We start from the raw sequence: 24028 nt of genomic DNA on the forward strand, positions 1-24028 counted from the left end.
CAATTCAGTGCTACAAGTAGGGCACACTACTGGACACAAGTAGAGTCTACTGTGAATCTCATATGAAAAGAAAAGACCTTTGAAAAAGGAATGTCCTTGCCTTATGTTTTGATACAGCCACATGAGAAAGTGCCCAGCACACTTAATTTGATACCACCGTGTGTTTAAAGGCAGTGCTTGCCATCGCACACAGATCAAGTGCCACTCTCAGGACCAAAGCCCACCTATTCCGCTGGGGTGAGACTCCCAGTAGCCTCCTCTCTGGGAGCAGTGAGACTACGTGGGGCTGGAACACTGCGGTGGTGATGTGTTCTCAGGGCAGGCAGAGTGGGGTGAGCTCATTCAGTGGAACCTCGCTCTTCCTAGCATTCAGGTGGCCTAAGTGGAGCCGGACCCCCGGCACTGGGCAGGCTGAGGGGAAGGAAGTGCAGCCCACCCCAGAAAGGCGCACTTAGGACACAGGGAATTTAACGACACTGGGAGTGTCACCATCTCCAGTGCTTTCAAACAAGCATGGAGGCTGAGGAACACAAAGCACTCGGGCTTGTGATTGGAAGCCACTTAAGAGAGCGTGGTAAATTATAGGAAAAACGATGGTACTGATAGATTTGAATCCGTCTTACTAAAAACAAAGAGATGGGTTGTGTCACGCTTTGCAGAGGGCGGCGAAGGCATCCATTAAACCACAGTGGGCTCCAGTGTCTTGGGAGCTGGTGAAAAGGCAAGTGAATTCTTATTAGGGCACCTTTATCCAGACCATGCATCCTTTCTCACCCTCAGAAGTCAATGCCAACATTAACACAGCTGCCCTGTACATTCTGGACAGGGTCAGTTATTAAGCAGAGGATTCTTGAAGAGTTACAGTTCAGTGGGCACCCAGAACAAGCGACAAACTGAAACACTGAAGAATGCAGTGGGGGGAGGGCTTCTTGGCTTGTAAATTCATCACTCTGGAGAATGATCGATGGCTTATGTGGACACACTAGGCAAAACTTACTGTTGTTAGTTCTTTTACAGGCTTGAGAAATTAAAGTTAGTTCTCAGCACGCCCAGCCATTTAAAGTCATACTGTGCAATTTTGTTAATTTTTATTGAACAGAGTAATGGGTGAAAGTGAGGCTCATAAGAAGACAGCTGGCTATGTTACAGTAGGTGACATGGACTTGTGATTTAATGTCTTTGGATGTTATTAAAGTTACACCTCCTTGCCAACATATCCTTAACACCAGAATGAAAATCAAAGCTTAATCACTCCTTCTAAAACCTCCCAATATGAAGTGAGGCCTCATGTAATAGCTGTGGCAAACACTGCCTAACAAAACTTGTGCTGGATTAAAAAAACTGCAAAGCAAGGAACATTCTACATGGGCCACTTCTATCCTTGTCAGGGTATAGCTGGAACAGAATGCAGTCACCACCCACACTTTGGACTGACTGGCCTGTGTTCCTACACACCTGTCTATGTGATCTCCAGGACCGTCAGCCTCCGTGCCGGACACAGGACTGCACAACACAGACAGACTGCATCGCAGAGGTGATGGTGATGGGCACTGGGAGGTGGGTTGGGGATGGTGAGTCTTTGAGGGATTTACCCAGAGGTGGGAAAGTCCACCTGGAGTGGCCAGTGCCCTCTGAAATAGCAAGCTGAAGACTAAGCTGAGAAACTTGGAGCTGCGTTGGGAGCCTTTCAGAATCACACTGTAAAAGGACACCACTAGCCAGGGTTTGACTCAGAATTAGAAAAAAATTTTATCAACGATGTTTACTGCTATCCTGCACTGTTTTAGAAAATCACCAAGACTAGGAAGGGAAAAGGGGTACCCACACTGGAAACTCAAGGCAACAAGGGGAAAAACTGATTTCTAAGACAAAGCCAAAGAAATGACAGGCACTTTTCAGTGTCCGGTATCACAGCGTATTTATTCCGCGGCTCTCCTACTGAAAACAGTGCTTCCAGCTGCACGGATCCAGAGACTCAGTCCACAGCAGCACCTGCGCATCCGCAAGCCACTTGGCCGCCACGCGCCCCTCAGAGCAGCCTGGCATCTGCGCAGCGAGCCGGGGACTCTCAACCGCACTCAAGTGGCGTTTGCAGGCACTTCACCTCTGACAGAGCGCAGGGGCCTGTATGCACCGGCACAAGCACATTCAGCTTCAGGAAATGAGCAGGAAGAGGCGCTGAATAGCTGGAGCCGATCAGCCAGGCTCCTGCCACCCTTGCAGACCTGGGGCTACGGGGCCAGGACAGGCAGACGCGGCGGGTGCAAGGGACAGGGCTTTTCCATCAGCCGGAGGTGGCAGGCGGCTACCTCTGTGCCATAGCTAGCACTGGCACACTCGGTGGCAGAGGGGGAAGGTCTGCAGCCATGTCCAAAGAGTTCGGTGGGGAAACAGGCCACAGGGTCTCTACCCCTCCTTTGCCTTAGAAACTCATTTCTGCTGAAGGGGACCCTGAACCCAGGGCCACTTGATTCATCCTCTTCCAAAGCTTGCTGTGCTCCAGGCACTGCAAATCAGTGCTGAGCAAAGCTCTCGGCAGTGACCAGAAATAAAATGGAAGTGGACACATGAATAGAAGGCAGGCTCTGAAGTCCTCGCCTCCCTGAAGGCAGCCTGTGGGTCAGACATGTGTTTCTGGGGACTGTTCTTTCACTGCTTTGTCAAGCCACTGTGAGTTTCCAGTGAAAAGGACCATGATGAAGTTGGTAACCTGGACATTCTATCAGATTTTCTGACTGCTGAATTGGAATGAACGTTTCACAGTATTAATCTGGCTCAAGCCACCTTCTTCAGTAATTACATCACAGCCTTTTCTGATTTCTCAGCTAACAAATATTTACATTTCACCATGTCAAAGGATAAGCAGAACTGGGCAAAATAAGTGAATTACACAGATACACAGACTCTGGGAGCCTCGGCGCCCTCTTCAGCAGGAGGAAGTAGGGAAGCACTGGTGCTCCCCTCTCGTGCCTGGGTCTCCCCACTGCCCCACTGTCTCTTCTTCTTCTTTCAGTCAGCAAGGAGACTGGGCCTGCGTGAGGCCTTGCGCTGCATAGAGGGTGTCCGCAGGTGGGGATGGACTAGCAGGGCAGCTTGGAGAGGATGCTGTGCCCGGCAGCATCGAGCAGGAGTCAGGGTCCCAGGAGGGAAGTTCGACAGCCCCCTGGGCTGGGACCAGCTGGCCAGCAGGGGTCTCTTCGTGACAAGGTCGGCAGGGAGGAGGATGCCCGGAGAGTGACAAGTGACCCACTTGGATGGGACGGAGGGAGGCAACCCTGAGCAAGGTGCCCACGAGGAGGCAGGCATGGATGAGGGCCTGCCCCCAGACCGGCCACGGGCGAGCTCTGCCATGTCCACTTGTGTCACTTGAGAGGTTTTCTTAACCCACATCTCATATCTACACAGGCTGACCCCTTCCGATGTTTTATTCTGAGAGTTTTTATTCACAGAGTTGCTAAGCTGCCCAGGCTGGCTTGGACTTGAGACCCACCTGTCCCAGCCACCCAGAGTGCCACAGGTATGCAGCCTCTGTGACCTCACTTCCCAAACAAAATACACGACTCCAGGCAACTCCATGAAAATCCAAGGGACGTGAGTACAGGATGGCTCCCTCCACGAGTGCAGGCCATGAGTGTTTCATTCATTGTGACGTGAGATGTCAGTAAGAGGAAAAGAGTTTTAGGGTGGATGAGAACTCTCTGCATGACCATAATCAATACTATCTCTGCACATTTTCTGTAACTCTAGAGCTTTCTAAAGTAGTTTACTTTTTAAAAAAATTTTAAAAATAGATTCCCGTCTGAACGAAATCTCCTGCTGGGAAATTCATCCTCAAGGTCCTGAGGAGCAGCGGCTGTGCAGTGGTGCTGACCTCTTGTAGTCTGTGCACTGGAGCCAGGGATGGGAGAGGCAGTGAGAAGGGACCAGGCACCATTGGGATGGACATGGCCGGTGTCCACACAAGTCCCACCGAGCGCGGATGGTACTTTTGGTACCAGGTACCAACAGCCCTCTCCTATTCAGGGACCCTGCTAGCACTGGCTACTGTCTCTCCTTCACCCTCCAGTCTGCAGCAAATCCTCAGCTTCTCCACTGCAGGGCACTGCACAGTGCTCCTGAGCCATCCTTCAGGCAGCTGTGTCTGGAGGGCCCAGTTCAAGCTCTGCTCTCTGGGCCGTCCCTGCTCCGAGCTCCTCCAGCCAGGGCCCAGGGCACTGAGGGCGCTAAGGTGAGTTCCTGCACCTGCAGGGCAAGCTGGCAGCTGTCAAGCTTCTGCAGAGGGGTGCTGTGACCGCTCCCTCGGGAATGGGGAGCATCCTGGCCGAGAGACTCTGTACACCCACAGATCTGCTTCTCCTCACTTTAACCGCTACATTTCCCACTCGGCCAGGGATTGTGACGGTGGTGTCTGTGAGAGGTTCTCTAGCTCCCTGCCTGTGGCTGCTTTGATTATGGTCATGCAGGGGCACGCGGGCATTGACTTACCCTATGGGTTTAACTCAGTCCTTTGCAAACTCAGCTTTGGCTGTGTAGATCCTCTTCAGGCTGGCTCCTGAGTACTATATCACATCCTCCCCTGTTCTGGCTTTTTGCAAGCATATTCTTCCTCGGTAGCCAAGTTGCTCCATATCATTTTGTATTTTCCCTCTGTTTCTAGAATCCAGCAATCGAGCACTTCTTTTACAAACCTTGGCTTCCTTCCCGGGAAGCACTGTGAAGGCGCCCTGCTCTAACTCCAGGCAGACTGCTGTCATTGGGGAGTCACTGCTTGGGGCTGAGAGGGAGACCGTGGACAAGCTGGTCCGGGTGGCTCTTCTGGAGGTCCTTCTGGACAAGGCTGCAGTGCAGGAGCTGGGTCTTACACCCCTGCCTGGGAGGAGCAGAAGGCGAAGCCGCTGTGGCCTAGTGAGTGGAAGCAGTGATGGGGTGGGTGCAGAGTAGGGGCAGGGTGCCCTCCTGAGACGGAAGCCACTGCAGTGTCCCAGCAGGACAGCAGCACATGAGAGGTGATGGCACACAGAGAACAGCATCCAGAGAGTTCCTCTGGGTTCCCTGCTGATATGGGTGTGGGGATTGGGCTGCTGCATGCGAGGCAGGGCTCCCCCGTAAGGCTGTCTGGTGCTGAGATATGGGGGGATGCTTCTGACAGTGGCAGCAGAGGTGGGGAGCAGGGCTGGAAGGGGAATATGCATGTCTGCTACAGGAGGATGCCAGAATATAGGAAATTCAGAAGATGCACTCAAAGGCAGCACCTGCATGCTCACCCTGAGATGTCGCCACATGGCTACTCTGGCTGCTGGAGAGGGGACAGAGTAACGATCCCGCCGCTCTCCCCAGGCAGTGCTGGAACACCCGGTGTCCTCGTGCTCGTGGGCAGATGTGAACGCTGCTGGGTTCATGGACACAGCCCCTTCCTCGCAGATTGTGTTGGTGCTTTCAGCTGTCAGCGGCCTCTCCTGGTCCAGAAGCACTAAGTGGAAGCATGCTGAAACACTCTTCTCAGAGAGGGACTACAGGAGCAGTGACAAACACCCAAAGTTCTGTGTGGACTTGGCAGAGCCCTGGCAAATCCTGGACATGGAAAAGCAGAAGACATCAGGGCGGGTAGTGAGGACAAAGGGACTGAGGAGGGTGGCTGGGTGGGGATTCACACTGGATGCTGACAGGGACCTGAGAAGCAGAGGAGGTTCAGTTTGAGATGTGGCCTGGTCTCTCTGAGACCATGGTGTGAAGCCACCCAGAGGCCTCAGGCTTGGGCGGAAGGTCACACTGAAGTCAGAGGCCAGGCCTGAGAGTCCCTGAGTCACTGCATTCACTCTAGAAAACCCTTTGGAAGTGTTTGCAATGGCAAACTCGAGGCACACTCTTTCTCCTCTCCCTGCAAATCCAGTGCTCGGGACAGAAGTGATGATTCTGCTTTGCTTCCCTGCATAGGGTGACAGGCGACTCTGCGTCCTGTGCTTTGCTTTGGTCCTGTTTGTTTCTACCCAGGTTTTCCAAAAAGCAGAGTGGAAGGAGGACGGAAGCTGGGGTGTCAGAAGCTGCAAATGTCAGCTAAGAGTGGTGGCTGGACCAGCGCAGGATGGACCAAGGCACTTGGCGCTGAGATCACAAATCATGAAGCCTTCACGCAGTGTTCTTGGCTTCCCCAGGCCAGCTTACAAACAGGTGCTGAAGTGACTCTCACTGCCCTTCTGGGTTAGAAAGCCATGCGCCTCCAAGCTGGGGAGGGTGTGGCATGAGTGTAGGAGACGCTTCTCTGAGACAGCCTCTTCTCATCTGTAAAGTAAAACACGAGGACTGGAGATTCTCCAGCTTCTCCCAGCCTTCATCATGCACAGATGCTGGCATCCAGATGCTACTTCTCTTGGGTGGGGGGCTTTAAGGAGAGGAATAACTTTTTGCACACTTAGCCAAATGCAGGGCTAAGAGGGGACAGCAGAGAGGACATGCAGATATGGGGGCCGAGTGTCACTTGGAGCTAAAGGCCCAGAAAAGCCACAGAAGCTGAGAGGAAAGCACAGTGGTGGCCACAGAAGACTCCTGTGGGGGTCGGCAGGGGGTGCCCCAAGAAGAAGGCAGAGTGATATGGGTCATGCCCAGATGATCAAAAGGACTCTGAAAGCCCTCTGCATCCCGAGGCCTGAGGGACGGTGCGTGAGAAAGGTAAGGAAAGCAATGAGAAGAAAGGATACTCTTTTGGAGACACCCTCCATCTGTCTGGGAAGCCCCCACTGTGAACTCACAAGCCCACCCAGCAGGCCGCCCCAGTCCGTTCCTGCCCATGGGTGGAGGAGGCCGCTCTGCGCCCACATGCCCACCTGAGCAGCAGCTGCGGGGCCCACACTGCTCCCTGGAGCCTGATTTCCTCCACCATCTGTCCCACCTGCCTGGAACCCAGCAACAGGGCTGGGAGCAAGTACCAGCGCACAGGCTGCTTCCAGGAAGCGCTTCCAGCAAGGGCCTGGAGCAGCAGGGAAGCAGCAGCTGGAGCGGCTCTGCCCAGGGTCAGTGAATGGTCAGCCGAGCAACCTCTGCTTTCTAGTCACAGGCACTAGGGGTGGTTAAATTTACATCTTTAGTTTTTCCTGAGTATTTCCAGGGAGAAAGGCTTTCTCCCCCAGTTCTCTGCTTCTTGTGCCTGACTCCACTGAGCGCTGAAGTACAGGAAAAGCCTTCCAGAGATGGATATAAATAGAAGTTAAACAATAGAGGTTTAAAAGATCGTTTGTTAGAATTAGAAATCCCTGATAGAGGAAGCAATTTGAAATAATCATCATGTGGATGTGTGTAGGAAATTCAGGTCCACACTGAGGCAGGAAAGCTTTCCTAGTGTCACAGGCAGCTGAGTTAGTTGGAAACATTATAGTCAGTCAGACAGGGCTGGGCCCTCAAAGGAGCCAGAGCAGAAGTTCAGATACCTGGCAGCCTTGGAAGAGACAATCACCTCCTGCGGTGGGCCAGATCTTAAGACAAAAGGCAAAGCAAATACACCCACATCCTAAGGATGGACAGTCCAGATAGTTCTCCATCACTCTGAGGAAGTCAGAAGTCAGCATCCCACCCCTATAGGAAGTGTCCCTGCTGTTAAGCCTGCCTGATTACTATGTATCTAGCTCCCCCATTTGCTCCTAATTTAATCAATTTTACCTGAGCCATTAACCTTATTGGTTGACCATATTCTGTCCCGCCTTATGCCCACCTTGCAAATTCTCGTTTTTCCCCACCTTTGACCCATCTAACCTCATGATTTTCTATAAAAGTCCCCGGAAAAGACAGAGTCCCTGGCAACCCACTTAGGACCCCTTCAATCTCTCAGACAGAAGCTTGCTTTCTCTTAATAAATACATTCTGCTCTTAACCTCCATTGTTCCTAAAATTCCTTCTTCCATTTTAGAGAACACGAATGTGTACTGGACTTAATAGGCTGGGCGTTTCATTTCCCTATGTCACTAGCAGAACCAACTTGACGACACACAGGGCCGCGCACAACAGCCAAGGGTGAGGAATCCTCCTTCAGCCCGCTCTCCTTGATCTGTGTCTCTTCTCAGACTTAAACTGACAGCAGCCCTGCCTCCATTCCCCGCTGCCATCCATGTGTCCATACCATGTTCACTAAGTGCTGCCCCCAGAGTCCTGTGGGAACCTCTAATGTCCTCTGGACCCTCTGTACCTGTCCAGGCGCCTGCTGACCCCCTCAGTGAGGCTTTCTTCAGCCAGGGCAGTGCCCACTCTGCTGCCCAAGCCAGCCACCTCAGCCCCTTGCCCTGACTTCCATTTCCTGTCAGGAAGCCCTTCCTGGTTTGGTGGCCTCCTGGCGACCATCCCGATCCCACTTGTACCCTCCTGATCCCAGGCCTGCCTGGCCTTTCTGTGCTGAGCCGTGAGCCCGCCGCTCTGTGCAAGCGTGCAGCGGTGTCATGGCTCCTGTGCCCACCGTACGCAACCAATGACTGCCCCAACCTTTGCAGCTCAGTGCTCATCACACCCAGTGCCAGCCAAAAATCGAGCTGCAGGGTTTGGTTTGCCTTCTGGGAGACCCTGTTGAGATGCAGGCACGGATGCCTTTGAGAGCACTGCAAGAACTCAGTGGAAGACTGCTTGATGTAGAACCGACGGTAGCGGCTTGTCTCCAAGGACCATGTCCCACATCCATACACCTCGGTGCAGAGGGAAAGCGGGTCCTAGGTAACAGTCATAAGGCTTTGGTACGCTCCACCTTGTGAGGACTGGAGCAGGCTTTCCCTGTGACACAACCTGTCCTTCCCGCCATCGCCACCCTCTGGCCTGGGCTTGCATGCAACGTCATTCCTCGATGCTCTGTGAACCAGTCGCTGTTGCACTGACTGGAGTGCAGTGCCACACTTGGCATGCACCCCTGTGCCTGTTATGGGGGTCGCCCTGAAGACACCTACCACTGCCTCCTGCCCATGAGCACTGACTCGCACACGTGGGCACCTTCCCAGAAAACTGCAGCTCTCCTGGGCCAGCTCTCTGCCCTGTGTCAGGTCCTCTGAAGTGGCCCTGGCATCCCAACGGGTTTCACAGGGGCAAAGACACTGGCCTGTCCACACCGGTCTGTCCATACGCACAGGGCACCGTAAAATGCCAACTGGGCCTTTGCTCTCAACTCCATACCGAGAGGCCAGGGCCTGACTCCTTCTCCACCGCCCCGCCCCCACCCCCCACCACCTCGCCTCAGCTCCCTGCTTGTGCCACCATGGACAGCAGGCTCTGGGATGAGCCTTCCTGGTCCTTGGCTCGGCTCCTCCTCCTGTCCTCCAGTTGTGCACCCACCGCACAGTGTGTCTAGCAGACCCCGTGCCTGCACGCATGGCACCTGTGCACTCCCCTGCATGGCTTCCTTTGCGGCCGGGAAGCTCCTCAGAGAGGAAGCTGCACTGCACTTTCTCTCTCCCCCCATGCATCTCTGTATGTGAGTACACACGAGGGGGGGCTTACACGAGGTAGGGCTTGCACAGCACCATATACACACAAAGACGTGCACAGTGCTGGGGCGGTTAACATGATCAACAAGAGCATTAAAATGTGAACGGAAAAGAAAGCCCAAGAGAGGCTTCCCGAACTCACTGAACGTCCAAATTAATTTTGTTCCAAGCAATTGAGAGACTGTCTACAGTAACCAACTCCAGACTATTTTCCCATCCTCAGTCAGCTGGCGGTACTGAAACTGTGGAAGCTAAGCTACAGCTCAGCTTTGCTATGGCTAACACATCATTGTTTTCCTACCGGCTTATGCGAAAGCCACAGACAACCTGCTTTTCTTGCTAAGGCGCCATAGGGCGAGACTACATCTCTGCAATCCAGGGTGAAGCACGGCAAGCTGCTCTGCCGCGATCAACGCATGTCACTGAGCAGTTATTGTGTACTATTAAACAGTTGGCAGGCCATCGTCTTTGGCATGTAAAAGTCAACTGAGTTTAAACTTATGTGGTTTATGTTGCCAATGTGTACTTCGCACCTCCTTAAATATATCAAAATTCCTTAGGTTGCCAAATCAAATCTGCCCTCTGGGACTAAAATGTGCCAAGAGTTTATTGATACGTGGAAGCGTTACTGGAAAAACTCGAGAAGGGGAAACTTTCCTTGTAACAGACTACATTTTCATAAATGAAAGTGAATCATAGCTCTGGAAATTAGGTGATGAACTTGAGGCCACAGAGCCAAATCAGATAATTCAGTACCAATTTGAGAATGATTGCTGTGTGCCTCTGGGTATAATCCTGGCTTTCTTGAAGCCTCTCTTGGCAACCAGAGTTGCTGTTTTAAAGCCTCAGAGCAAAGTGCATGTATGAATTTGGAAAAAAGTGATTTTTGTGTTCGTCACTGAGTAATGATTAAGCAAACAGAAACCCTGGGTGAACACTCAGATCAGTGTTCTGTGTATGTCAACCCAACAAAAGGCCATATGAAGCATCCGACTGCGGTTTGCTTGTGGTCTGGCAAAGTGTGAGTGTTGGGGACAGACAGGAAGAAATGATGCAGGCGACAGATACACCATGGGTGTCAGCGGGTGGACGCATAATTTTGGGACATCACCATCTACTGGTATTTTAACTGACTCATTAAAAACTGGGATTTCCACTGTCAGGTAGTGGCAATATACCATGAAGTTTAACAAGTGTCTATAAAGCCACTAGTGCTAAAATTCAAATTATTAGGTATAACTAATACCACATTCTACTTAAAAAAGTTTTCACTGTTGTTAACCCTGGATACCATGGAAAAGGACTGGAAGAAGTAGCGCTAACTTATTATGTTTGTCGCAATTCTATAATGTGTCTACCACAGAAAATCGTATTTGAAATACCTCTCAGGTAGAAATCATAAAGTGCCATAAAACACTGACCCACAGTAAATGAAAACGACTCTGATATCTGTAATAAACAGCGATTTTGCATATTTTAAGATAAGCATAAAGGTGACTTGAGTGAAAGCTGCCCTTCCATGTAGTGTAGCCATGTGTATTTTTAGAGATCGTTACATTTACAGAATCATAATTAGCCCACGCACTTTTCTATTTTACCATAAGCCTGCTCCATCCTCACACTGTGATGAAATGCATGGTGAAACTGGTGGCACACAAGACCAAAATAACCAGGTTTTTCTGCATTCGGAGCAAAATTCTGCGTTGACAGTACTGTCAGTTCCAAGTAGAGGGCCCTTCACAGAGCTCCTAACTTCTTCAGCTTGCAGGACTGAAGCCCACGTCCACCGACCCCCACTTCCGCTTCCCCTTCCTCCCACTCTGGGTGCCCACCATGGGGCTTGCTGCTCGGCTGAGTCTGCCTTAGACACCGGCAGAATCACGCCTCTGTCTGTCTACTTCATGTAGCTCAGTGTGCTCTGAGTCACTGGGACACATAGCAGGCAGGTCCTCCTTTTTTGGGCTGAGTGACACCTCTGTGCGTGTCCACTGCTGGCCCTGTTCCCTGGTCGCTAATGTTTCCCAGGCCTTCCCATCTCCTGTCGCTGGGAGAGGTGCAGTGCAAGTGTCTCTTTCAGACCCACATCTCGCCTCTTTGGGATACCGTTCGCAGCAGGTTCTGCACCTGCAGGGATTATTTGGGGCACCCAGTGCTGTATTCCACAGCACAGCACAGTTTACACTGCCTGAGTAACACACAAGGGCCTGGCCGCTCCAGGACACTTGCTGCTTTCCACTGTCCTGATGGTGGCCATCGTGCCAGTGGCTTTGGTGACCGTGGGCACGGTGATACCTCGTGGGGCCCAAGCCTTCTTTGCGGTTTGGGTTTGTACTTCCGGATGACTGGCGACAGATGGTATCTGCCCGCAAACCAGTTGCTATCTCCTGCGTCTCCTTCCCCAGTCCTTCGCCCTTCTGACTTCGGTTTTCTTTTACTCTTGGTGTGCGGGGCCTGGGCCTAGGTCTCGGGTGCAGCAGGCAAGGGCCTACTATGGGCTACGATTGCAGCCCCTGGCCACTTCCATCGAGGCTTCCTGTGTCCGAGGTCTGGTCTCCATCCCACGGGCACCCTCACTCTGCGGCCTGAGCCATCAGCGTGCAGGTTTTAGTCTGACATAGACCATGTGTCTGTTTCTGCTTTCTCTGCCTGATCCTCTTGGGTCACAGTCAAGGAGTCACTGATCAACCCAATGTCATGTTTAAGGACTCAGGCCTCATGCCGAGGTTTTCAGTCCACTTTGGTTTGAGTTTCATGTGTGGTGTGCGATGATGCCCATATCACACTTTTGCAAGTGGGTGTGCATTTCGCCCAATGCTGCTTGTGGGAGAGACCCCGTTCCCTCCCTGCTGCCTCACCTGCCTCCTTCGGGCTGTGCAGTGCTCTGTGCATGCCTTGTGCTGGGTCGTGCTGTTTTGGCCGCTTAGCTTTGTAATGTATTTTGAAAAGGAAATGTGAGGCCTCCGGCTTTGTTGTTCTTTCTCATGACTGGCTGTATGGGGTCCTTTATGGCTCCATGTGAATTTTAGGATTCTTTCCCTATTTCTATAAAAAACACCATTCATATTTTTGGTAGGGATTGCACTGAGTATAGATTACTGAGTAGTAGAGACATCGTAACCATACAACATCTTCATATCTATCAGCATGCAATTTGTTGGTTGGGTTTTTTTGAGACAGGGTCTCACTATGCAGTTCAGGCTGGCTTTGAACTCATGGAAATCTTCCTGCCTCAGTCTCCCAAACTCTGAGAATATAGGTATGCACCACTACACCTGGCTTCTTTTCTTTCTTTCTTTTTTTTTTTTTTTGTATGTGTGCCTGTTTTGCTTTCTTTTAACATTATTTTGCAGTTTTCAGTATACAAATCTTTTGCCTTCCTGGTTTATTCCTAAGTATTTTATTCATTTTGACACCTTGTAAATAGGATTGCTTTCTTAGGGTTCAGTGATAGTGTACAGACATACACATAATTTTTGTATGCTCTTTTTCATCTTGCAATCTGTTCTTATAGGTAGTGGGGTGTGCATGTACACGTGCTGGTGTGATTGCTGGGAAATTTTACACATAAGATCATGTCACTTCAAATGGAGACAATGTCATTTCTTTATCCCCGACTTGGATGCCCTTCATGGTTTCTGTTGTTTCCCTGCCCAGAGGCCCTGGCTAGGTGTCCAGTAATCTGAGGGATGGGAGCGGCAGAAGCGAGCACCGCGCTGGCTCCCACCTGGGGATGAAAGGCTTTTGGCTCCTCACTGTAGTGCACACCACCTTTTAATTCCTTTCTATTCCAGCGCTGTTTAGGGTTTTTATCAGGAAAGTGTGCTTCTGTCAAGTAATTTCTATCCTTTGAAATGGGCTGTGTCAGGCTAATTTTTGTGCAGAATCAACCCTGGGTCACAGGAGTAAATCTCATTTTAGGGTTCTGTTGAATAGTTCGATAGGTGTTTCATGAGGAATTTTGCATTTACATTTATGAGAAATAGTGGTCTGTATTTTTTTCGTGTGGTATCTTTTTCTGGCTTTAGAATCGGAATAATTCTGGCTTCATAACATGCATTTGGATGTGTTCCTGCCTCTTCAATTTTTTGGAAGAGTTTGGGAAAACTGGCGCTAATTCTTTTAAAAAATGTTTGGTAGAATTCACCCGGAAAGCCATCTGGTCCTGGGATTTTCTTTGTTGGAAGGTTTTTGATTACTGCTTGAATTTCCTTACCAGTTACAGCTCTGTTCAGCTTTTTAAATTCCTCATGGCCCAGTCTTGTTAGGTTATATAGTTCTAGGAACTTATGCATCTCTTCTTGGCTCCATCTGTAGGCTTCCCATGGTTCATAGTCATCAACTCATCTTCTAGCCCTTTTATCTTCTGTAGCATCAATTGTAATGGCTTTGCTTTAATTTATAATTGTATTTGAGTCTTCCTTCTTTACTCCTTAGTCTAGCTAAAGGCTTATAGTTTTGTTGAGATTTTTAAAAAACCAACCTTAATTACATCTATTTATTTATTTAGAGACAGGGTCTTGCTCTGTAGTTCAGGATGGCCTTGAACTCACTACGCAGCCCAGGCTGTCCTTAAACTTGGAGTGATCCTCCTGCCTCAGCCTCCTAGGTGCTTGGATTATAGACATGCACTACCTTGCCTGGCTAACTGCATTTAGTTCTGCTCCAATCTTTATTTCTTCCTTTTTTCTACCTTTAAGCTTACTTTGTTCTTTTCTCTAGATCCCTGAATTTAGTTAGCTTATTGAGACCTTTTCTTTTTAAATGTAGCTGTTTATTGCTATAAACTTCTCTCTTACGTATCTAAGTTTTGATGTGTTGTGTTCTTGTTTTCATCTTAAAATGTTTTCCAATTTCCTTTTCAAGTTCTTTGACCCACTGGCTGAAAATGTTTTGTTTTTTCCTCACATCCTTGTGGACTTCCTTCTGCTGTGGATGCGTAGCTTTATTCCCCTGAGCTGAGGAAACCTCTTGGTGTGCTGTCAGTCGTGCAGGTCTGTCTCGAGCGGTGTGGGACTTACTGTGAGGACCGCTCAGTGTTTGTAGGAGAGGAGCTGTGCTCTGCTGCTGTTGGGCGGATGTCCTGTGTGTCTGGTGTCTCCGGTCTGCAGGCTGTCCAGGTCCCTCTTCCTTCCTGATCTCTGCTTCGAGGTTCTGCTAACTGCTGAAAACTGCGTATTAAATCCCCTGTTAGCGTTGTGCTGCTACCTAATTCTCTCAATGCTGTCAATGTTTGTTTCATAATTTAGGTGCTCCAATGGGTGTAAGAACATTTACAATGATACCTTCTTGGCAAATTAATCCTTTGACCACTGTATAATGCGTTTCTTTGTCTCCCGTGACATTTTCTGATGTGAAGTCTTTCTGTTCTTCTGAATAGATCTTTTCAAAAGCTGTGTCTCCAAGTTTACTGAATCTTCTTTGGTTTGACCAAGTCTGCTGTTGAACCCACTACTGAATTTTCAGTTCAGTTCTTGCATTCTTCAGCTCTAAGATTTGTTCAGTTCTCTCTTATGTGTTCTAACTCTCTGTTCAAATTCTGTGTCCATGCACTTTTCTCGAGTCTCTGTATCTTGGTTACTGTGCATTCTCTGTCAGTAATTGACACATCTCTGTGTATGAGTTTGTTTCTGGAGATTTACTTTGTTCCTTTGCTTGGGCGCTGCTGCTCTGGTTTCTTCATGTTCCCCGTGACTGTATTTGTATCCACATCTGCAGAAACAGCCTCTGCTCCTGGTTTTTTCAGGCTGGCATTGTACCAGAAGAGACTTCCACCAATCAGGCCAGCAAGGGACTTTGGGAGTCTCAAACCTGCTCTGTGGCCATGCCTTCTCTGGATGTGTGTTAAGAGTCCCTCTTGGTGGGACCTGCTGATTCTTTCTGCTCAGGAGCTCACAAACTCTTGCTTCCTTGGGCATCTCCCTGCTGCAGGGAGGTATGGAGCAGCAGGACACCAGCCCCCTGGGCAGCTCCTTTTTGTTCTCAGTGGCCCTAGGCATCTAGTATATGATGGTTCTCATCACTACCCCAGGTGGGCTGGAAAGAAAGCAGTCATGGACCCCCCTGAAGTCACGGAATGCTGGTTCCATGCTCTATCTCCTCAGGGAGAGCTGGCCTGTGTCTACTATATCAGAGGTGGCTTGGAGTGGCGCCCTGTGCAGCTCCTCTGTTCTCAGTGGGCCCCAGGCATCTGGCGTCCCCAGGTGCTTCCCGCCTGTGCTCTATGAGAAGTGCACAGAAGCCAGTCCCCAGGGTCCTTTGCACCCCAAATCAGAACGCTGGATGTGAGGTGGGCAGAGGCTTCTTTTTCTTCCTAGGGAGACACTGGGAGCTGGGAGTTTCCTCAGGAATCATGACACAGGCCTTCTGGCACCCAGTCTCATAGAAATACCCTCCAATGCAACAGTGTGAGGCAGTGGTGAGGAGGATGGGTACACATGCTCTGTGCGGATCAGTACCTGACCACCATTAGTACTATCACCCTCTCTTCTACCCCAGAAGGAAATAGAGCTGGCCCTGTCTCTAGTGAAAAGCCTTCCCAGACACTTGGCTTCCCAGAAGCTGATTCTGGACAGCCCAGCTCTGGCACTGTGAGACTAAGCCTGCCCTGCTAATAAGGAACTGAGTTTCTGTCACTCTGCTGTGGCAGCACACCAGGATGAAACACCTCTTGCCCCCCACCCCCACTCCCCGGTGCTGTGCCAGGAGCTCCTTCACAGGAGCTGGTCCACATGCTACCGAGTCAGAGCCTTGGAGGGAGATGAGAGGGCTGGGTGCCTGTTCCACCCTTGTAGATATCGTTGCCGGACCCACTTGACTGGCCTTCCCTGAGCACCAGACTCTTGCTGCCTAAAGGCCACCGGGCCATCTGAGAGTGTCAGTTTTCAGCCAGAGAAATGGTGCTGCAGACCAGATGGCCCTGGAGAATGAGGCCTCCCGCTGCTGGGCCATGCCATCTCAAGCCAGCTGACGCTCTGGTTAATCCCACTGGCCTGGACAGAAATGCCTGAGAGAACAAGGTTGATGGCTGGTTAGGGTTACAGTGAGAGGATCAATTAACTAGCTTCATTGATGGCTGACATTCATTCATGGACTAGCCAAAGCACCCACCTATGAAGGCCCAATGTTCCCCCACCGGTTTCCACGATAACCAGACACAAAGGCAGCAGAGTATAACAACAACAAAGTTCAATTTTAGTATGCCAGTTCTGACGTCCATAATTATTATTAGACTCTGTATCGAAGGTGATGTTTTACATTTTGTTCTTAAACTGATTATCTCTATTTTCATTTTGTTTTTGCAACGCCTCTGTTAGGCAGAGCCTGAGGAAATCGGCCCATATATACTTTTATTGCTAACTCAGTACATAGATACTGATTGCGGAGACAATCTGTTCAGGGCCCGGGGTGCGCATGGTGTGTCACCACGCACGGGCCGTGAAGTGCTCAGATACACGGCGCATAGGGCTCTCTTAGTCCTTAGATGAACAGACAAATCCTAACGCAAGCTGCAGTGACTGGTGAACCCATTTCTCTTGGGTTTAATTTCCCTTTGAAATGTGAAACATGAAGAATAAAGAGCCTGAAGAATAACTTGAGATTTTTCTTCTCTAACTTATATGACAGAGGTGATATAATATAAAAGAATTATTCCACAGCTTATTTCTATCTGCTAGGAAACAATTCAAACAAAAAGTCCAGTGGACCTCTAAGATCCAGGGCACAATTTATCATGAGTAAGGAGATCACACTGTACCCTTTCAGCTAACTTTAATTTTGCTTTCCAAACAATCTATATCTCGCTCAAGGTTAAAAGCACTAAAAGTACACACGAATGCTAAGGAAAATCTTAAAATTTCCTGAAATGCATTAGCCAGCCTATTTGTATAACAAGTGCCTTGTTTGTCTATGATGGTCCACATCATTAATCTAGATGAATAAACGCAGAGGTACAGGCAGCCAGGCTGCCGCTCCGCCCATCACCCAGCAACCGCTGCCGATGGCGTCCCAGGGCAGCTGGTGCCCTGACAGCAGTGCTGACCGGGCGGGAGAGCGGGGATGCACACGACTGCCAGTTTCCAGGGCAGGGGGAGGGTGCTTGGAGGCACAGGTTTCACTGATGTTACCTCAAGTGCTGATGTTTGTTCCAACTAGGCAATGGGCACACTGAAGCTTCTTAACAGAGTCTCTGTGTTCAAAAATACTCAGTTTCTAACATGTGTAAATAGCCACTAAGGAAACTATCTGCTTTCATTCTTTAAAAACAATTATGTAAACTTTGAAAAAAGTATAACAGTAACATGCACTTACAATAAATAAGATCTAAAATAATACAATGTAAATATATGTACAAAATAAAAATCTGAAAGTGTTCTCCTCATCCCCAATTTCCTAGAATTTCTTTTTCCTAAAAGGAAGAGTATAGGTAACCCTCTTCCTTTTAGCATATTATACAGTCTTTTTTATTATTATAAGTAACTTCAGAAAGAACTGTAAAGTAAACCTGATCATACCAAAAAACTTGCTTTGAAATAAATTTATTAACAATGCATCCAAATATGTAATACAGAAAAAACAAAACCAAATGTTTTCTGTCATCTCACTATTTGAACACTAGGAGAGGCGTAATGCAAATGGCTTTTAAACTTGTATTGACACTGTTTTATGGCTGGAGGGAAAGCTGCCACTTTTGTGAGTGCTGTCTGGAAGCTTCGGAAGACTCTCACAGGGGTTCAGGCCTCAGATGCTACTGTGCTTAGAGGTGTGTGTGTGGGGGGTCCCCCAGGGCAGACCCACTCCTCGGCCTCCCCTCAGGGCCAGGAGCGGGGGAAGATGTATGTGTCTGCCTGTGAACTTGGCAAGTGCCTCTTTCAGAGGCTTCGGGTTATGGTGAGAGGATCTGAGTTTCACCCAGGCACAACCCTGCCCACCCAGGTGGCTCAGTGCAGCTGGTGCTTTGCCACAGATGATGCACAAAGTGAAAGGCGGGGAGAATCGTTTCCCTTCCACAGTGACACTGAGATTACGCAGATGGGAGGCTTGGTCGGAATAAGCATGAACACAGTCGCCTCTGTGGCCCGGTCATCTAAGAAGTTTAGAGTAAGGTACAAGCCCAGAAAAAGCCCTTTTGGTAGTCACTAAGAAGGGTCGCTTTATCTTCTAGTCCTAGAGGAGGAGCACTTTGCTACAGAGAGCACATGGAGTACCCCACTACTCTCTCAAAGCAATCCCTTTATCTTAGGTCACTCTCTTCTATGCAAAGCCCAAATCATAAACAATGAACAAAATAAGACAGATAACAGGAATCAGGGAGATAAGATGGTTCTCACATGGAGGTGGGCAAAATATGGGGAGGAAGGCATGAAAAGAGTCACAAAGGAGCACCACCACGAGGAGTATGGACACTGGGGGCTTCGTGCCAGGACTACTGAAAAGGAAAGAATAAAAAGCACTCTGATAAAGAGTGCTTAGAGATAAAGCTTGAAGCCGAGGATACAGACACTGGTGTCTCTGAAGGCTCCAGAGCCAACCTCAGGGGTCATTCGAAAATGCTGAAACTGGAGCTACCATACTTCAAAGCCTAGGCTCAGGCTGAGGGCTGTCTTTCCCCGAGAAAGCCATTCTCCACTCAAAAGACTTCACCCTGAGTGTGCTTTGGGTTTTTATTGTTTATGAAGAAAAAGACGATACACTTACATATCCATCTGCTCCCATCGTACAGTGAGGACCAGGGTTCCGAAGTTTGCTTCTGGGGACTCTGAGTCTATAGGACTAGACATAGAACACAAAGGTGCTGCGATCATCAGATGCTCAGGGAAACACACCGTGAGCAGGGCATGCATTCTTCTCTTAGGACGCCTGCTTTCCATTTGCCGGTGGGGACTGCCCTCTGCTGTGCTCCTCAGTTTACCTGACTGGACAGCCCCCTGGGGACTCGGGGAGCTGACGGGTTGTGTCTTGAGGCACGCAGTCTGGAACATGCAGGCAAACTGCCCTCAATACACATGAAGACTGGTCACCCAATCGCAAATGGTCACCACCTGCTTACCACCCCCCTCCCATGGGGGCCCCTTCCGCATCTCTTCCCGTCTCTGGTGTCCTTTCTACCACCTTCTTCTCTCCCTTGTTTGAGTGCCAGTTCCCCCAAACTCCATTCACAGGGGTCACTGCTGAAGGCCTGCACACCATGCTAGAAGTCAGAGTCCTGACTCTGGCCTCCACAGCTCCCTGATCTGATTTCCCAGCCTCCTTTGCCCTGCAGAAAAGGCTGCCTCAGTTTCCCAAATCCCAACCTCTGCCCAGTCTCCTTTTGGCAGAACCATCTAGCTTTCAATGTGATCCACTCTGTCTAAGCTGCCGGCAGCTCGCCCTCCCTCCTGAGCACCCCCTAATCTTGGCCTTTGTCCGGGGGTAGGGGCCCCAATGGTCATTCATTGTCAGGTAGGCCCAGAGCTTCCCAAGGACTGTGCTCAGCACATGCCACCACCTGTTCCCATGGCAGTGCGGAGAGGGCTCACTGTGCTGCTGGACAGGATGGACCCTGTCCTGACAAAGGGATGGAATGAGGCCTGAGGGGCCTCAGCCTGGAGGCCAGGCTTGTCCTTGCCAGGAGAGCCTCATCTCCTCCCCTCCCCTGCATTCACATGGGATATTGTGGGGGATGCGTGGTAGGGACACTGGTCTTTGTGATGTGAGGAGATTTCATTCTTCTTTTTTCTGTGTTTTATTTTGCCCTTTATTTACACTCTGCATTTCTCATATATGAGAAACCAAGTGATATCCGAGCTTGTGTGTTTGATGCCACTTAACATCCCAGTCTCAAGGTGCATCCATCTTCTTACAAACGATCAAGCATATCCTTCTTCATGGTAGAATAGCACTCCATTTTATGCAAATACAGCAGAAATGCTGTCCTTGAAGCTGGTGTCCAAGGTGCTGAGAGGGCTTGGAGGAACCTATCCAAAGACTGGCTGGGCCTTCCAGACAGAAACTCAGCATTCCAGCCCTGTCCCACACCAGCTCAGGCACAGGACATCCTGTCCCTGCATCTCTAGGGGGAGGCAGAAAGAACTGGAGAGGGGCGGTGGGCAGAGAAGAGGGCGTGGTGGGCACCAAGAGATTCCTGTGGCCCAAATTGTTAAAGTGGCCCCGGAGGCTGCTTTCAGGTGTTATGCCTAGGAGGGTGGTTTGCCTGGCGCAGCCCCACGGACCTCTGGAGCCTACTGGCCTCCAAGAGGCTGGTGGGGGATGTCAGCCTGGGAGCTGGTCAGATGGATCCCAGTCGGGAGAGAATGAAGCAAGGGAAGATGCATCCCTGCACCTCTTCCAGTCCTGACTCAGAGCAGGAGGGAAGGAGGGTGTGTGGAGCCCCCAGAAGCAGACCCATCCAGCAGTCCCTTGCTGCGTGGCTGCCTGGCCAGGGAACCTGCCCTTGAGCTCTGCCTTCCCACACTAGTGTCCCGCTGTGCAGTAAGGCCAGATGGACCCAGGGGACTGGAGAGGCCTGAGGAAGCACAGCCTCCTGCCAGCCAGCAGCAGTACCCCCAGGATGCATCGTTGGGTCAAATTTCTCCTTGAGGAACAGGTTCGGCAGGTCTTCAGCCCAGCTCCTGTTTCATGCTTTTGTGTGGGAGAGTGCAGCACCCTGGCCTGCCCACCTGGACAAGTGGGCGGTGGCGAGTGCCCCATCACTGGTGGTGAAGCAAAGCTGTTCAAGGATTCCAGCGCACTTGGCCTTTGAGGAGCTGGTCTAACAGCTGCCCTGGCCGTCCCCTTGTTAGCCTCGGCTGGACTCCTGGGGCAAGTTCACCTAGAACTCAAGTCATTGTCCCAGCAGAGATGAAGATGGTGAAAAGGTTGTCGTCAAAGTTCACATTTACACAATTCAGGAAAGTGCCGTTTCCTGACAAAGGAGTGTGGAGCCAGTGGGAAGGGGGCTGGGGGCTGCACCCTCCTCCCATACTCCCGTGCAGCAAGAAGGTGGCTGAGCCCGGTCACATGGCTGTGACCATCTCACTCTGTGCAGGGAACGGAACCCAGACCTTGCTGACCACCCGTCCCCCAGAGCTGCCCACCATGCTCCAGCCGAGCGAGGCAACAGCTTATTAGCTCAAGGTTCCTATAGTCAACTCAGACTCCAGAATTTTCAAGAAATGAGCAAGAGGACAAAGCCTCCAGCTGTGAGAAGCCTAAGGCTGGAAATGATCACATGTGCAGGGCGAAAGCAAAGAGCACCCGGGGCCAATTCTGCCCAGAGAACAGCAGCTCCAGGACAAGCCAAGCAGTGGATAAGGGGGTGTCACAGTGTGACTTTAACTTGAAAAGTGCATAAATAAACGCCCTACAGTGAGGGACAGTCACTTTCCTCCCATTCGGAGAGAGAGGGGGCTCCCCTGACCCCAGCTTTTTGTCTGTTATTTTTCCCATCCTCTCTTGGTCCTTCACCCTGGAACCTGGAGAGCCACGTGGCGGCTCAATGTGCTTTCCTGCTGACAATCTCGGTTATTCGCTGCCCCTTCTGCCTCCAGATCACAGCCCCAGAGCCCACTGCCGGGAAGCTGTGTGGCTCTACTGCGCAGCTCCCTCACCTGTGAGCCGGGACTGGGACACCACAGCTAGGTGAGCTCTCTGAGGATGGGAGAGCGGAGGGCTTCACCAGCACTCAACATTCCTACAGCCACCATTCTCGGTCTTTCCACAGAGGCTGGGTCTGTCCCGCGGGCCAGGCCAGCTTTGAGGGCACTGTGCAGAGCCCGTGCTCGGATGGCCCAGCACTCAGGGCCCCAGGCACTGTTAATCCTGCCCTGAAAGTCCTGCTCATTTCCCCCTCAAGTCTGAGGCCAGGGAGGAAGAGGGCTGGAACAGGGAGACCACAGCTCGTGGGCAGAGGCCTTGCAAGAAGGGTGCTTTCCTGCCTTCCCTGGTCACTTTACCGCCTAGGCGCCCCTCTGTGCCCTGAGACTCTGGGGAGTGTCAGGGCCAGGCGCTCACCTCAGGACACCTGGAGGGGGAAGCGGAAGCTGTCCTCCCAGCCAGGGCCCAAGCTCCCCCACCCTTGGCGATGGCGGGGGTTTGGCCAAGACACGTAAGACCTGCAGGAGGAGTGGGGCTTCATGGGCAAGAAAAGTACCCGTATGGGGCCAGGCAGCCAGTGCAGCAGGGTGAGCCCCACTTCCTCCTCGGGGGGCTTGAACGGCAGGAAATGTGTTTCCATTTCATGGGCCTGAGAGCCTCAAGGCTCACTTGCTTCCAGGGAAGGCTTTTTACTGCGAAGTGACAGAGGACAGGCCATGGACAGTGGCATGGCAACTGCAGACGCCACACCTGAATTTCACAGAGCAGGGCCCTGGGCCTTACATGAGCCCGGAGTCTCTGGGACGGTCACCCTCTCCCGCCCCTTCTGGAAATCACCTGCCACCTCCCCCTTCCAGAACTCTTAAGTCTTAATTTTTGGTACTTTGCATAAAAGAATGGATACACAAAACATTGTAAGTTTTTGTAGGAGGCTTTTCTAACATTCAGTAGCCCAGCTGGACAGCAGCAATTCTATCTGAGGAGTATGTGAGTCATTTAAATATTTACATATGTGGCTCGTTAGCATGCAATGGTGACCTAAGTTCTAATTCTTCATCCACAGTTGGAATCCACCCTGGTTCTGCAGCAAGCTTTGCAGTGGCTGCTGGCAACAGGCTGAGCTCACAGCTGTGGGGTGCAGTACTGCACTGAGGGGTGACGGAGAGGATGGCACCATGACGACCAGGTTGGCAGCAAAGCCAGGCTCGTCCACGGTTACCAGGTCACTCCACTACAAAAGCAGGAAGCGTGGGCCTGGAAAAGGCACAGAAAGACCAGGTTGACAGCTCCATGAGCGGCAATGGTTTCAGCTGGGTCCAGACCTTGGGCTTTCATTTCAACACTCTTCTCAGCTGAACCATTTTGTCTGAGAAATGATCGGCTCGTTTATATTTTCTGATTGATGAATGTCCCCAGGGTGCTGCCAAACCTGAATCTGCCATCCTCATATCCCCCGAAGCCTTGCCACTGGTTCAAGAAGTGCGCTCGAAGAGGAGGTAAATCCAGGTTCCAGCTGGGCAGCTGGGCAGTTTGGTCACAGGTTGAAAGGAAAATCGGGAGTTGAATGCAGTTTGAGAGAACAGATTTTTTTGGGAAAAGAAAAGCCAAGATGGTTAAACATTTTTAACGCACCCAACCAATGCTTCGGTGCAACACTAGGGGTATTCACGGTGCTGGCCTCTGCTTGGGTTCAGGTCCATGCTCTCCTTCACGGCAACAGGTGAGCAGCACAGACAGCTCAGGAGGGTTCTCTGGCCAGGAGCCTGGCCATGCACCCATGCCTGGGCACACTCGGGACAGCCTCCCGAGCCCTGAAGACGACCCTGACCCTGGGCAGTCTGGGAGCACCTCTCCAGGGCCCACGTTCAGCACATGACCATGCACACTGGCCAACACAGCCCGAGTCTTAAGTAGAGCAGAATCTGAGTCAGCTTCTGATGCTGCCAAGTTTCAGATAGGAGTCAAAGCCCCGAAATACAGACCCAGAGGCAGTGCCCACGAATAGCTGT

At 50.8% G+C, this 24028-nt stretch overlaps 1 protein-coding gene and 1 long non-coding RNA gene across 9 annotated transcripts in view; one reads left to right on the forward strand and one right to left on the reverse strand.

The window, feature by feature from the left end:
• Positions 1 to 24028, reverse strand: part of Elp4 (elongator acetyltransferase complex subunit 4) — a 195056-nt gene that overhangs the window by 16494 nt on the left and 154534 nt on the right. For 5 of the 8 annotated variants that reach the window (XM_063256731.1, XM_063256727.1, XM_013146774.3 and 2 more), the window contains one exon: positions 19143 to 19217. The exons of 2 other annotated variants lie outside the window; for them this stretch is intronic. In XM_063256731.1, the coding sequence (XP_063112801.1) occupies positions 19143 to 19217 (75 nt within the window). Of the gene's footprint in view, positions 1 to 1724; positions 5572 to 19142; positions 19218 to 24028 lie in introns of those variants that run through there. One more of the 8 variants, XM_063256728.1, reaches the window with a different exon arrangement.
• LOC134477722 (uncharacterized) overlaps positions 1 to 24028 on the forward strand; it is a 43465-nt gene that overhangs the window by 6994 nt on the left and 12443 nt on the right. The gene's annotated exons all lie outside the window — the stretch shown is intronic.

The sequence above is a fragment of the Cavia porcellus genome, unplaced genomic scaffold (genome assembly GCF_034190915.1).
Source record: "Cavia porcellus strain 051 isolate PalLab524CR breed Dunkin Hartley unplaced genomic scaffold, mCavPor4.1 scaffold_9, whole genome shotgun sequence".
Lineage (NCBI taxonomy): Eukaryota > Metazoa > Chordata > Mammalia > Rodentia > Caviidae > Cavia > Cavia porcellus.